The sequence below is a fragment of the Sesamum indicum genome, linkage group LG1 (genome assembly GCF_026168435.1).
Source record: "Sesamum indicum cultivar Baizhima isolate 11 linkage group LG1, ASM2616843v1, whole genome shotgun sequence".
Lineage (NCBI taxonomy): Eukaryota > Viridiplantae > Streptophyta > Magnoliopsida > Lamiales > Pedaliaceae > Sesamum > Sesamum indicum.
In genome coordinates this window covers 2857936-2872777 of record NC_142657.1, presented here as the reverse complement: position 1 = coordinate 2872777, position 14842 = coordinate 2857936, and the positions used below count along the sequence as shown (strand labels likewise).

At 36.3% G+C, this 14842-nt stretch overlaps 1 protein-coding gene and 1 long non-coding RNA gene across 3 annotated transcripts; one reads left to right on the top strand and one right to left on the bottom strand.

The window, feature by feature from the left end:
* Positions 1-4746: 4746 nt before the first annotated feature.
* LOC148789324 (uncharacterized) lies at positions 4747-8163 on the bottom strand. 2 transcript variants are annotated; one of them, XR_016064497.1, is made up of 3 exons: positions 7483-8163; positions 6010-6166; positions 4747-4994 (listed from the first exon to the last, which is right to left on the bottom strand). It is a non-coding gene; the product is annotated as an uncharacterized LOC148789324 (long non-coding RNA). The 2 variants fall into 2 exon arrangements; XR_016064496.1 differs by lacking the exon at positions 6010-6166.
* Positions 8164-10885: 2722 nt separating this feature from the next.
* LOC148789323 (uncharacterized) lies at positions 10886-14015 on the top strand. The gene is made up of 4 exons (XM_088879361.1): positions 10886-11276; positions 11364-12383; positions 12469-12575; positions 13857-14015. The coding sequence occupies exons 1-4, from the start codon at positions 10886-10888 to the stop codon at positions 14013-14015; spliced, it is 1677 nt and encodes a 558-aa protein (XP_088735487.1).
* The last annotated feature ends 827 nt before the right edge of the window (positions 14016-14842 follow it).

Below are 14842 nucleotides of genomic sequence, written 5' to 3'. Positions count from 1 at the left end.
TCTGGTCTTTTGCAGACAAAGTAATTTGATCTTTTAGAATGCTCATGTGTTAACTAAATATGGGAACCTTTCTCAAGCATACCTTTTGCAGGCATATATTGGCCTTTTTCAGGTAGTAAAGTATAACCCATCGCGGGTCATAAACATTTTATTAGGCCTATCAGGCTATGGAAATATGGTCGCGTTCGGAAGACCAATTTATTCAACCTTTTTCAGGCTCAAAGGAAATATGATTGCATTATCAGATCATTTACATTATTCGGCCTTTTCCAGGCATTTGCCTATGCGTAGAACTTTCTGAGATTCTGTATGTTCCAAGGTCGTGGAAGATTCCAACCTTTGGAATCTTGAAGTATGTAAAGCCCTTTTCTCTTTATCTCGAACACCTTCAATGGCCCTTCCCACTCTGGGTCCAATTTCCCTACATGTTTCGAGACCTCAACCTTTTTCAAGACTAGGTCGCCAATCTGAAATTCTCTCGGTCGCAGCCTTTTGTTGTAGTTTCTCAGCATTAAACCTTTGTGCTGGAGTATCTTCGCATAGGCTACATCCCTTTTTTGTTCTACCATGGTGAGGTCGTATGCCCTTGCTTCATTGTTGGCTTCTGGATCATAGTTTGCTATCCTTTGTGTTTCTTCACCAATCTCTGCAGGAATAACAGCTTCAGAACCGTAAACTAAACAAAAAGGACTTTCACCTGTAGATGACCGTGGGATCGTTCTGTAAGCCTATAACACTCCTGGCAGCTCCTCGTCAATATACTTTTGAGCCAGATTCATAAGCTGTTCCACATCAGATGGGGGATCTCTTGCTAAAGCTGATGCGAACGCACCTTTCTTCAAGCCGTGTGTTAAGATGCTGACCATCATGTCGATTCTTAAATCCTGTACTTTAAGCGTCTCGTTGTTGAATCTTCCAATGAAGCACTTCAACGTCTCGTTGTCTTGCTGCCTTATGGTGAACAAGTGCGTTGCCAATCATTTTTGTTTTCTCTTGCTGGCGAAGTGGAAAGTAAATTTTTGCACCAACTATTTATGTGACTCAATGCTTCCGGGTGGTAAATTAGTGAATCATTCCTGTGCTTTGCCTGTCAAAGTTGTGACAAAAAGTTTAGCGTTAATTGGGCCCGATTGCCCGTAAAGGTTCATTACCATGTTGAATTCTGCCAGATGTTCCAGCTGGTCTCTTGCTCCATCATACTTTGGCAGGTTTGGCATCCGAAAATTTGGGCTAACAATCTCCATCAGTATCTAATTGCAGAAAGGTGAATTTCTGTATTGAGATACTATCTCTCCTCGTTTTTTAAGCTCGTCAATTTTTTTCTCAGTTTAGCGATCTGTTTTGACACACTGTTGACCTCTATGTGCGAGATGGCGGGTCCCCTCATTTGGCTCTTATCTCGGTTGTTCGAACCCACTTTTGACGGGGGGCATTTACTCCTGTCTAGGTCCTTTCTGCTGGTCCCGGATATTTTTTCTGGTTCTTTTTCTCCAAACAGATTTCTTTTGGTTACTTGTCTTTCAATGGGCGTTGTTGTTCTACGCTCGTACGCCACGATCGCATTTCTCCCAGCTTCTTCCATCAGTTGCTATAGTTCTATTTTTTTCAATTGAATGACCGGCTCAATAGTCCCGATCGTCGTTTCCAAGCCAAGGATGTTCCTCCCTAGATCTCCTTCCATATTCTCAGAATGTTTCAGGAATTCTTTCCCACAGACGGCGCCAACTGATCCGTCCAAGAAAAGTTGTCATGAACTCGCCCTGCGACTGTAATAAATTCCTCGAACATACCTCTAATCCTGAGAACACAGAAGCGATTAAGCTAGTCGGGTTGGTTCTCGATGAAGACACTTTGACACCCAAGTTAAAGTTTAGATATCAGAAGAGTGGATAGATAGAGTGATCTTTTCAGTATATATGAACATTACCTTTCAATGAATATATCCCAGCATATTTATAAACTGTCCCCATGCATATTTGGCAAATGCTGATTAATAGTAATTGTGCTCAGATCATGCTCCTGGATTGCAGCTAATTGATATTCCTTAATTGGAGCTGCGTGATATCAGCCATGGGAGTACTTAGTGGGATTTTTACCTTTTTAAGAGATTTTATGTGTTGGTAGTCCATTTTGCCCTTACTGAGGGGTAAATTCGTCTTTAGATAAAATCACCCTCATCAAAGTGCAAACTCCTATGGAGAACTGTGTTCAGGTTGTCGAGGATAGTTCAGTGTTATTCATTTTGAATATGAGACACAACTCGGACGCCCCGTCACTCAGATGGAGGTGTACGAGAAGGTCTACAAAAAGAAGGACAACCAGTGTAGGGGACCAAGGGTTGAGGAGGTCGCAGTAAGTAATTAAAAATCTATACGTCGTTCATTTTTTTAATTTTATATTTGTTTTAATCTGATTATTTAACATATTCGTAGGAGACAACAGAACAATGGTGAAGAGCTTCCATTTTCCTCTTAAGGCTCCATGGTCCCGAACGAGCAGTAGGTTTGAATGTCAATAGAGGGAGACCGGAAGAGGGCCGAGTATTCGGTCTCAGCTTCGAGGCCCACCCACTCGATTGCTGGACCATCATAGGCGACCCATTCGACTGCTCCCTCACCCTTGCCACCACAGTCGCTATGCCCCAACATAGATGATAAGGTGTTGGCACTCGAGTGCTACATCAGAAGCGTCGATTCCAATTAGCCCGATTATCTAGCACTCGAGCCTCTAGCTGATCCTACGACACCCGATTGCAATGACAACAACGACGAACACTGTTGGGGATTTTTTTTTTCTATTTTGTAAAAATATAATTTTGAAATTATATTTTAATTTTTATAATTAAATTATTTTTTTATTTTATGTTTTTTTTATAAATTCGTTTACTTAATTATACCAAAAAATATTAAAATATATTAAATAAAATAATATTAAAATATATTAAATGAAATAAGTATTAAAATATATTAAATAAATTTAATAAAATTAATACTTAAATATATTAAAAATTAATAATTTTTGTAACTATATTTGTAAAGGTTTTTGTAATACACTAATAAAAGATAAAATCGTCAGGCCATTACAAAGAATGTGACAAAAACAGTTACTAATTAGAAAATTGCCGTTTCAAAGACAGTTACAAAAAAAAGTATCAAAAGCAGTGCAAAAAATATATACAAAATAGCTACAAAGAATATTACAAAAAACATTCTAGATATCTAGCAAAACCGTACCTAAATATGTTACAAACACTGTTACAATAACAATTATATCAAATCCAACCGAGCCATTAGAAAAGCGGTTTCCAAATTAATTTTTTTTCATGTCACTGGGTTTCTAACAGCTACAATAAGTCGCCACAAAAACTGTTACTAATGGTTTTTTGTCAAGCCGTTACGAATACTTTGTAACGTCTCATTTAGCTGCAGTAGGCTTTTTCATTACAAAATCCGTTATAAATAAAAAAGTCATTCCAAAATCCATTTCAATAAAATGATTTTTTTTTTTTGTAGTGGAAGACCATTGTGAAAAAGGCCTTCTTTAAAATCAAATTATATAAGAAATTTATCTAATAATATATAAATATTAAAAGAATATTATTTAAAATAAAATAAGATATTAAGATGGTTATGAAACTATATTATAACAATACAATGATATTATTTATTTTGACTTCTTGCATTTTTTAATTGTATAAAAAGTATAAAAGACTACCAATAATCAACAATTGGTTGACTAATTGATTTCATTTGCATATGCATACATATATATTATACATCATTAATAAAAAAATCTCGTAATTGTTATTATTATCTTAAATATTAATTTATGTATTATTAGTACATTTGTATAAATTTATAGAATCCTAGCTAGTGTATTATTGTTATTATTATTATCATCGTTGTTGTTATTATTATAATTATGGTCGAGAGTCCATGCAATCTGATTATTAAATTTCATTTTTTTTTCATTAGTTTAAGGCCAACTCAATCCATTAATTGCGGTGTGGTTTAAATCGGGCCGATCGATTGGGGAATCAGGTGGTTTTGTTGAACACTCTTACTACCAACTTCAGCAGCTTATTGATAAAACTATAAATGTCAAGCTATTTTTTTAAACACTCCAACTTCAATTTTTTTTTCACTTTTAAACATCATTTTCATACACCTCAAAATTTTTATTACTATTTAACTTATAAATTTATCTACAACTTATTTTCACCACAAATATAAAACTATTGCAAACACCCTTTCCAAGAACTAGAGGCCTCCCACACCTTTTCTGAACCAACTGGAAATATATATATTTTAAAAATATCACTACAAGAAAATGGAGTTTTAGAGACGGATTTTGAAACTTCCATTGCTATAGTATTAGAGACGGAAAGTTTCCATTAAAAATATATTGCTGAAAGTTGCTTGGCTAATTCTGTTGCTGAATCTGTCACTGAACTTTAAGACGGAAAGTAATCATCTTAAAGTCTGTTCAATTACCAAACAACCTTAGCCAAATCCTTTAAGTCCGTCTTTCATGTGTCTCAAAATCCGTCTTTAACACTATCCAAGGTTGTTTTGTAATATTCTTTATTTCATCTCTGTTCCGTCTTTGAATCCATCTCTAATTTTGTTGCTGAAGACAAAACTCATTCTGAATAAATTCTTAATTTACAATAAATTAAAGCTAGAACAAAATGAGTTACCACACCTAATAACAAAAGCAACACGCATCAGATGTTCCCATAGAATCTTAAAACAATAAAGAAACCAATTAATATACTTAAAATGAAAGTGAGGAAACACTATCATTGTCTACCAAAAAGAAATACAACTCTTCGTGTTCACAAGTACTATACCAAATTCAACCATAGAAATGTTTGACAAACCATAGTCCAAGAACTTGCACTCTTTACTTAAATCCTAGGATAATCACTATCAACTTCGCTCCTCCTTAAAATCGACCGAGACTTGAGAGTGTAATGACTTGGTTACAGTAGGCTGAAAATGCAATAAACAAAACACCAGTCAATCCAAATATATTTTTGATGTAATAGAAATTAATACTACAAATAGAAGTGATAGTACAAGATATTAATACTAAGCATTACATGTAATATCCCAAAAAAAGAAGGTACAAGCTCTATCTAATGTCACATATGCAATAAAAATCCAGCAGAGAATATGCAAATATACATGATAAGTAAACAAATTGAGCAAAATAAATAAAGAATTCAAAATTAGTGAAATTCAAATGGCTAATGCAGTAAAAACAAATTAACAGTATGCACTAGTTTAAAATAAGATTTCTAAACTTTACCGAAGAACACCTTAACTCATATCAAATGAGTATTACGAGGATATCAAGTAAGAATTTATGAATAAGAATGGTATCGAATTACTATCCACATTTAATTTTCTATCTTAGCCCATGGCTTATATCTTGGAGGATCTAACCATAATTTTCTAATCACTAAAGCATGCACGAGACACTAGATGAAACTAAACTGCTATGTCAACTTTTTACTAGAATCTCCTCACTAGCCTATTACTAAGTTCACAACTTAGGCACAATGCAAATGTATTTTCTCCCAAATCCAAATAATTCCCAACTAGTAGTAAAAATGATTAAACGAACATCCACAAAGCAATCCCTTTTTGGTACATGCTAACACTGTATGATTTGCCTTCAAGCTAAGCACCAAGATCCTTCAATATTCCTAATAGAAATAGATTATAAGGAAAAGATTAAAACACACTTCAATGAGGAACAATTAAAGCAATAACTATTCCCTTTTACTATTTAAGTACAATTACCTAGAAATTATAAGTATGAGGTGTGTTCTTGTTTAGTTGTTGCAACGCCGTCATGTTTGAAAACTGACCACTGGTTTCTTAAGATTTAGAACGAAGTTTACTTCCCTTAAATATAAATGCAACACTACAACAGTAAAGCAATAATGCTAATGCAGCACATTCATAACCATCCATAATCATAAAATCTAAGCAATAACACCTGCTAGCTGCTGCCCTAACATAGTCCGTCGCAAAATGCTACTGCAGATTTGCTGCAGTGTAGCTTCTTCACATTGCAATGCTAAACCCCTTGTTGCACCACCCTCCTAATTTAGACTTCGGCCATCAGTCATGAAGCCCTTCGCTTCCCATGCTCTCTTGCACAATTGAATATCGATGTAATTTGTTCAATTCAAAACTGATTAACCAAGTCCCAATTTGAAATACAAACACAACTAATACCTCGGCTAGTAGATATATATATCATTATATATATTTATATGCAACATTAAACAGCTAAAGACCACAATTAACAAAGAATACTAAAAAATACTCCCTAATGTTGTGTAAAAGTTGTCATTGCTCCTTTGCCCCAATCCCTGTATGGTTCTACATCCTTAACTCAATCCACAATTGCTTAGAGTACAAGCAGTAGCATACTCCACTTTGCAAGTTGTCTTGAGAACAATACTAGTTAGTGTTGTAAGCTGCTCAACATTTATATAATCAAAGCAACAAAATTGGAGATACTAAAAATACTCTCTGTTGTTGCATGACGTGGTCAACATCTCTGCACTCACCCAAGCCCAAAACTTGCATGCTGCAGTGCTTATTGAGAAAACACTGATTAGTGTTATATCACTTCCTCTTATTTGTTGCTTCTCCAGACTCCTAGTTGACTCTCTATTTTCTTTCGTGATTCAAAATTCTAATCTAGACACCTAATTGAGAGATCACACTGCTAGCATCAAGTTGTGATCTTTCCATTTTTCTAGTGTCATCAAAGCTAGCAGCCGAAACATTTCCTGAAGATTAATTAAATAAAATAGGATGAAAAAGTTTGTGTCTCTTCTCATGCATAAAATATTTTTTATGCAATATCGCCTTTACCCATTACACTTCGGTCTCAATTTCAACGTGTGCGAGTACAAGATTTTACGAGCATGCATGTTACTACTTCTAATCTAATAACCTGCACACTTAAATTGTCCATGAAATTTCACTAACATCATGTGTTACTATGGGATTTTCATGATAGGTTCATTAGTTTAAAGAATGAGTAAATTGTAAACAATATTTCACCTCGTGGAGAGATCTATGAGCTTAAACAATGTATTCTTGGAATTGAAAAAACAAATTAACAAATAGAAGAACTTGTACAAAATGTAGGTGAATTTATAGATTTCCTCAAGCAACGATCTTTATTAATTATCAAGAACTGCTATCCAGCAAAAAAGAGAGATGATTTGCAGGAGCCTCGACATAAAGACAGAAAATTAATTGAAATTTAAGCTTTGTGAATATTATTGCTACATTGTAGAGATGCTGTAAAGATGGCCATGGAGAAAACTAAATGTGGAATAGAAGTCAATTGAACATCCCATCGACTAATTAGGTGTATGAACAAAATCATCTTCCTCACCCAAAATAACAAAGCAACAGGAATTGGAATTGGAAATAAGCAAATACCAACCTTTGAAGGAGTTTGAGGACTGTTGCAGTCGGCGTGAGAGTCCAAGCAAGACAGGGAGATGGCCTACACGATCTGCTTTCACGGCTACGACCTCTGGCACTCCAAGGAGAGAAATGCAGTTGCCGAAGCAAGCAACGGCCTGAGAGATGAAGCGACGACCTTTGTCGCCGAAGCAAGCAATGGCGTGAGTGAGGACCTTCGTCGCCAGAGTAAGCAACGGCGTAATCATCTTCTTTGAATTAAAATGAGAGATATTAGGGCTTGGATTGAAATAAGAGAAATACGATCTTCTTTGGGGGAGAATAATTTTTTATTTATCTATAAATATTTTATTAGCATCTCTAATATATATTTTAAAAAGTTAAAAAAAAATTTATTAAATCTGTCTTTGTTCTGTCAGAATTTTTTAATTCTGAAACAAAAATAAAGACAGAAATTTAAAAAAATATATATTTCAAAATTGATATCTAATTTCACCTTAGAATTTGAAATTGAAGACGGAATTTTAAGATTGTAGGGCACAAAAGCCTAGTGATATCTATTTTACAAGAAATCACCTAACCAACTATTACAGAAATTGTGAAGTACGAAATTCCTTATGGATACAGACCAAAAAATAAACAGAAGATATAAACAAATTTAACAGAAAGAAATATGAATGAATAATAAAAGAGGCTCAAATAAAACCAGATCCAAATGGCCAACGAGCTCCAGAAGATGGTCACAAAGACTCAACCACCACACAAAGTCGAACCCACGGTTTCACCACAAGTTTCCAACTCCACAGATCACAGAGATCAGGATTTCCTTGGTCACAGAGACCCAAGGTCAAGTTCACTCAGAAACTTTAGGGGTAGAAGTAAGAATATTATATTCGATGATTGTTAAGCAAAAGGAGAAGACTCCTTTAAATAGGGATGAGAAGAATCATAAGGATGGAAGGTTAGGTGGAATGGCTTTTGGAAAGACACCACCTAAAATGATGGTGAAGAGGAAGGAAGAATCAAGGGAAATCCATGGCGGATTTAGACAGAGAGAATAGACAGGCACCAGACGGCGCAAGAAGAGGGAAAGGGAGAGAACGAGAGATTAGGGCTAGGGCTAGAGAATACATAGTAAGAGGCTTGGGTCGGGTTATTGGTTAATGGACTGAGTCGATTGTGGGTCATGCCAAGTGGGCCGACTTGTGGGCCTGTTACTTTAGTGATCATTTGGGCCATATACCAACATACTCCACCTTAGACCAATAACCCATAGGGAAACATTGTCCGGAGTTCTAATTTTGGATCTGGAATATCATCATAGCCAAGGAACCCTCCCTAGGTGTACCTGCAGGAAAAATACAACTATGACAGAGAAAAGGTTAGTCATGAATCAAACTCAAAATTTTTAAACAAGTAATGAATTTCTCCAATGGTAAGTTTTTGGTCCCCATATCAACAGGGTTTTCCTCAGTTTTGATCTTTTCCAGTTTTATAACTTTCTTTCCAATTTCCAGTTTTTGGTCCCCATGTCACGAATGAAGTGATATCTGACATCTATGTGTTTTGTTCGATCGTGAAAAATGGGATTTTTACAAAGTTGTATAGAAGATTGAATGTCCGAAAATACAACTAATTTCTCTATTAGAAAACCAATTTCCTTTATTAAACCATCTAGCCAAATGGCTTCTTTAAAAGCTTCAATTGTGGCAATGTATTTAGCCTCGGTAGTAGATAAAACAACAATGTATTGTAGTTGGGATTTTCAACTAATGCATGCACCGCAAAAAGTAAACACATAAGATGTAGTGGATTTACGACTATCCCTATCATTAGTATAATTTGAGTCCACATATATCAATAGATCCACGTAAGTATCTAAGCAACCATCTCAAAGCTTCCTAGTGGGGGGACCAGGATTAGACATATATCTACTAAGACAACTAATGGCATATACAATATCAGGTTTAGTGCACACCATAAGATACATGATTGATCCAATAATATTAGAGTCAGGAACTGATAACTCTGTAATTGTCATGATTTTATAGCGATTTAATCATTCTTTTTAAGCCAAAACATCCCTAATTATGTGATTTTATTGCATATTCAGCAAAAAAGGAAGATATGAGGCAAAGATGGCAAAAATCAAGCTAAAATCAAAATTGAAGGCATCAAAAAGAAAAAAAAAGAAAGATTACAAGGAAATTTCTGCAGAATTGACTAAGCGTGCCCACGCTTAGTAGAGTGGTCAACTCGGGATAAGGATAAGCACGAGCATTCTGCAAAAGATAAAGGAATGAAGTGTTTAGGTTTAGAAAGGATTTTTTAAAACTTATCTCTTGTGATTTATTTACCTTTTTAGAGTTTATCATATATTTATCCCCCCTCTACGTCTAGATTCATAGGAGACTTTTATTATAAATAGGGGGGAGTCTCTTCATTTGAGGGGATTCAGTTATTGATTAGAACTCTATAGAATTCTTTATTCGTCCTCTCTCTTTTGTTTTTATTTTACTACCGGAATTAATGGAATTCCACTTTCTAGTGTGTTCTTCCATTAACATGTCTGGCTAAATTCCTTATTTTTTGGTTTAGGTATGGTGATTGCTTGATTCTCATTATGTTGTGAGATCTAATCTGCATTCTACACTTGTCAAACGAATATTCATGCTATTCTCTGTGCTTTAATTACAAACGTCTGATTTATGAATGATTCGGTCGATTGTTTATTATCAAGAAGGTTTTCTTAGCTAATTGGACTTTATAAATCCGTGTAATTGTTTATTTGGTTCAATGCTTAGTAGCGACGTAGAATGATTAATTATGTCATAGTAATTAGTTATGTTATGGGGAATGCATGATCTAGTTTAAACGAATTATCCTCGTAGGAGTTTGTTAATTAGAATCAGGCCTTTCTAATTCTTAATGCTGTTAATAGATTAAATCTTGTGGATGTTCCCAGGGTTGTCTGTTAATTAGGGACCTAGCCAACGGTCGTACCTTGGCTGACGAAAAGGTAAGGAAAGGTGAGATTGGTAGGTCGTACCAACAACCATAACTGATTTATTTGTCTATACATGTGTTATTCTTGCATCAATGATCAACTCACAAGAATCAAGCATAATCCTAGCCTTAACTGAAAAATCTCCCTCTCATATCTTCACCAGGTATTTTTAATTATTTATTTAGTTTTTGATCAATTCCTTTTACCATCAATCTTCCCCCATTATTTTCTATTTCTCTAAAAGAAATTAACTTAAAACCAATCCCTGTGGATCGACCCTACTCCTACTTTCACAAGTGTAGTAGGAATTATTTTTGGTGATCTCGACACCCACCGAATTTTGGCGCCGTTGCCGGGGATTGGCGTTTTTAAGTATATTTCTTTATTTTTAGTTACTTGATTTTTATCACCATTGATGCCAAGGTCTTCTCGTACAGGTAAATTGGTATACGACCCCGAAATCGAAAAGACCGCACGAAGACTTCGTCGGGACACTAAGCAACAATCGGAAGGAACATCCGCTCCATACGAAGACGAAGAAGACATAACTTTGGAGTTTGAGGAATCCCTAAGTGAATCCGAAGAAGAGATAATGGCTTTGATTCCTGAAAGATCGATCAATGACATGACGTCGCCCGATCTGAACCAACAGCCACTGTGCATTGAGTACCCTGACTTAGAGGTAAATTTTGAACTGAAATCTGGATTAATTCATTTACTTCCCACTTTCCGTGGCCTCGCAGGTGAAGATCCACACAAGAATCTGAATGAATTCCATGTGGTATGCTCCGGATTGCGACCACAAGGTATAAGCGAAGAACAAGTCAAACTGAGAGCATTCCCATTCTCCCTTGCCGACCAAGCGAAGGATTGACTGTACTTTCTACCTTCAGGATCCATTACAAGATGGAATGATCTCAAGAGGCAGTTTCTTGAGAAATATTTCCCTGCCTCAAGAGCCACAACGATCCGGAAAGAGATCAGCGGGATTCGACAATTCGCGGGAGAGAGTCTTTTCGAATATTGGGAAAGATTCAATCGACTAGTGGAAAGTTTCCCCCATCATCAAATCTCGAACCACCTGTTGATCCAGTATTTCTATGAAGGTCTATCAAATATGGATAGGAAACTGATAGATGCGGCAAGTGGCGGAGCACTGTTCAACAAAACCCCCACCGAAGCGCGTAACCTAATCTCGATTATGGCGTCCAACACGCAACATTTTCGGGTTAGAAATGATGATCCACCAAGGACAAGCAACAAGGTAAGTAATCTTGAAGAACGTTTAAATCAACTCATGTCCATTGTTGAAAAAGTTGTTGCAGATAATTATCAACAAGTCAAAGCGTGTGGTATTTGCACTTTAACGGGGCACGCTACCGACATGTGCCCAACTCTTCAAGAGTCAACTACCGAACATGCCGACGCTGTAGGAGGATTCGCCAGACAACAACAGAGAAGATATGATCCTTTCTCCAACACATACAACCCCGGATGGAGGGATCACCCGAATCTGAGTTACGGTAACCAACACTTTCAAAAACCCCAATACAGACCACCTCCGCAACCTAATCCCATGCCTAGCCCATCTCTCGAAGACATGATGAAAGCACTAGTGACCAACACACAACAATTCCAGCAACAGACCCAGACGAGCATTCAAAACCTAGAATTTCAAATCAATCAACTGGCATCGTCTGTTGGCAAGCTAGAATCTCAAGGTAAGCTACCTTCTCAATCTGTCATTAACCCTAGACAAAATGTTAGTGCTATTATGCTTCGTAGTGGAAAAGAATTGCAGGAAAATGTGAACGAAGATGACACTAAACGTGGGCACGGTGTGAAAACAAAGCCGGAAAAGGAAATTGAGGTCCAACAAGAACAAGCCGAACCCGGACCATCCGAAGCCTTTGGTAACCAGACCCCCCTTCCCGAAAAGATTCACCAAAGCAAAAAAAGAAGAGGAGGAAAAAGAAATCCTTGAAACGTTTCGCATAGTGGAGGTAAACATCCCGCTGCTCGATGCCATCAAGCAAATACCCCGCTACGCGAAATTCCTCAAAGAACTGTGCACTAGCAAAGGAAAACTCAAGGAAAACGAACGGGTAAGTATGGGAGAGAATATATCTGCCATTGTTCAAAGAAAACTACTTCCTAAATGCAATGATCCAGGTACGTTTTCTATCCCTTGCAAAATTGAAAAGATTGGAATAGAAAAAACAATGTGTGATTTAGGTGCTTCTATCAATATTATGCCTCTTACAATATATGAATCTTTGAATAGTGGCCCATTGAAAGAAATGGGGGTCATTCTTCAACTTGCCGATCGTTCCGTAGTTTACCCCGAAGGAGTTCTTGAGGATGTACTTGTGCATGTTAATGAATTGGTTTTTCCTGCTGATTTTTATGTGCTTGATATGAGGGGGGATATTTCTCCCAATTCCACATCCATCTTGCTAGGAAGACCATTCCTTAAAACCTCAAAAACCAAATTGATGTTTATGCCCGAATTCTCTCTATGAAATTTGATAATGAGGTTATGAGTTTTAAAATTGATGGTGCAATGAAATATTCTAATGATGTGCATTCTATTTTTCTCATTGATTCTATTGATCCTTTGTTGCAAAAAAATACTATGTTCAATGATAGAGGAGCATTCAAGACAACAATTGCCAAAAGATCGAGTCGAAGAACTTACAAGAAAAAAGTCTTTCATGACAAAATAAGTTCAAGGAAGAAGTCATCCATGGACTGCCAAGTTCCCCTAAATCCACACCATCACCGGGTGCATTACATAGAAGAAGTGGATTTAGTGTGTCCAACTTATTTAAGTTGAGGAACAACAATGTCTAGCCAAAGACGTTAAAGGAAGGCGCTACATGGGAGGCAACCCATGAAATCTCTATCTTCTCCTTTCCTCTTTCGTTTGATTTTAGTTTTTACAATTTTATTCAAGTTTTGCGATGCATGTCACGCTTAATGAAGCATCCAAATCTGTTTGGATAGCTAAATTGGACAGATTTGAAGTTTCCACTAAGCGTGCCCACGCTTAGTCGATCTTTCAAAACTGTTTTACCTCACTTCACCAAAACAGATTTGGAGCTTCCACTAAGCGTGCCCACGCTTAGTCGATTTTTCAAAACTATTTTAACTCACTTCACCAAAACAGATTTGGAGCTTCCACTAATCGTACCCACGCTTAGTCGCACTTCGTAGGCTGTTATTCACTTTCATTTTTCTTCATTTATTTATTTATTTTTTTAGTTATTTTTATTTATTTAAAAAAAATCAAAAGTTCGAAAAATCAAAAGAAATAAGGAAATCAGTCAAATCTTTCCATCACACTTCAAAATGTTTGACCGATATTTTCTTTTTAACTTTCTCAGCTCATCCACAGCAACTTTAAGTCCGCCAAGAACTCTTCATCTCTGTCAACAAAGCCATCTCACCGGAAAAGCTCCCCGCCTTCGTTTGCCGTCGTCGCTCACTGGAAATTTGAACACTTTGGGCTGACACCATCTGCCACCAGCCCAACCACGCCATGAACTCTTCGCGGCATGCACTCAGGGACGCTTCCTTAAACTCTCTCTCATTTTAATTTTTAATCCTTGAGTTGCATGTCAATGTCCACATTGAGGATAATGTGAATTTTAAGTGTGGGGGTATTATTGTTGAGCATGTTTCTTGAATTGGGTGTTGTTGAAAATGGTTGTTGCTCTTGTTGATTGTTGAAACTACTTGAAAAGATATTTTTGTGCTTGATTTCCTTGACTTTTGAAGATTGAGTCTTGTGGAAATTTTTAGTTGAAATTGCTTGGTTTGAAAAAAATTTGGCATTATGAAACCCTTTCAATTTTGGACTAATCTTGGCTTGATGATGTTATGTGTAAAAAGAATACATGTTTTATGTTTGAGGATAATTCACTAGTTGAAAGCTTGTTTTTACCAAAATGACTTGAGTTAAAATCTTCTGATGTAGGATTAGTGGACTAAAACATACCTCGTGAGATTTTGAGCTTGATATGTCCATAAAAAAATCTTCATTCTTTCTTGAGATAATAACACTTCTATGGCTTTATCTTCTTAGAACTTGCCTTGAACCACATCGAGGCCACACAAATGTGCATTTATTTGGATATGATAAAGGCATTAGAAATCACTTTCGGCCTTCTTTAACCACCCAACACATTTTAACGTTAGAGAACCCCTTTGAGCCTTTTGACCTATTTTGTTGAATAACCTGTCATATACGAACCTATCCCGTTGTTTGTTTAAAATCTTGATTTTGATCCCTCGAAGAATTATTAGAGCATCAAGGGCAATGGGTTTATATTCAAAAGAACAAGTTCTCAAGATAGGAAATTGACATTTT

Coding starts and splice junctions, on each gene's coding strand:
- LOC148789323 (XM_088879361.1), top strand. CDS start 10,886: ATGCCAAGGTCTTCTCGTACAGGTAAATTGGTATACGACCCCGAAATC. Junction 12,384..12,468: donor CGGACCATCCGAAGCCTTTG/GTAACCAGACCC, acceptor CGTTTCGCATAG/TGGAGGTAAACATCCCGCTG. Junction 12,576..13,856: donor AACTCAAGGAAAACGAACGG/GTAAGTATGGGA, acceptor TAACTTTCTCAG/CTCATCCACAGCAACTTTAA.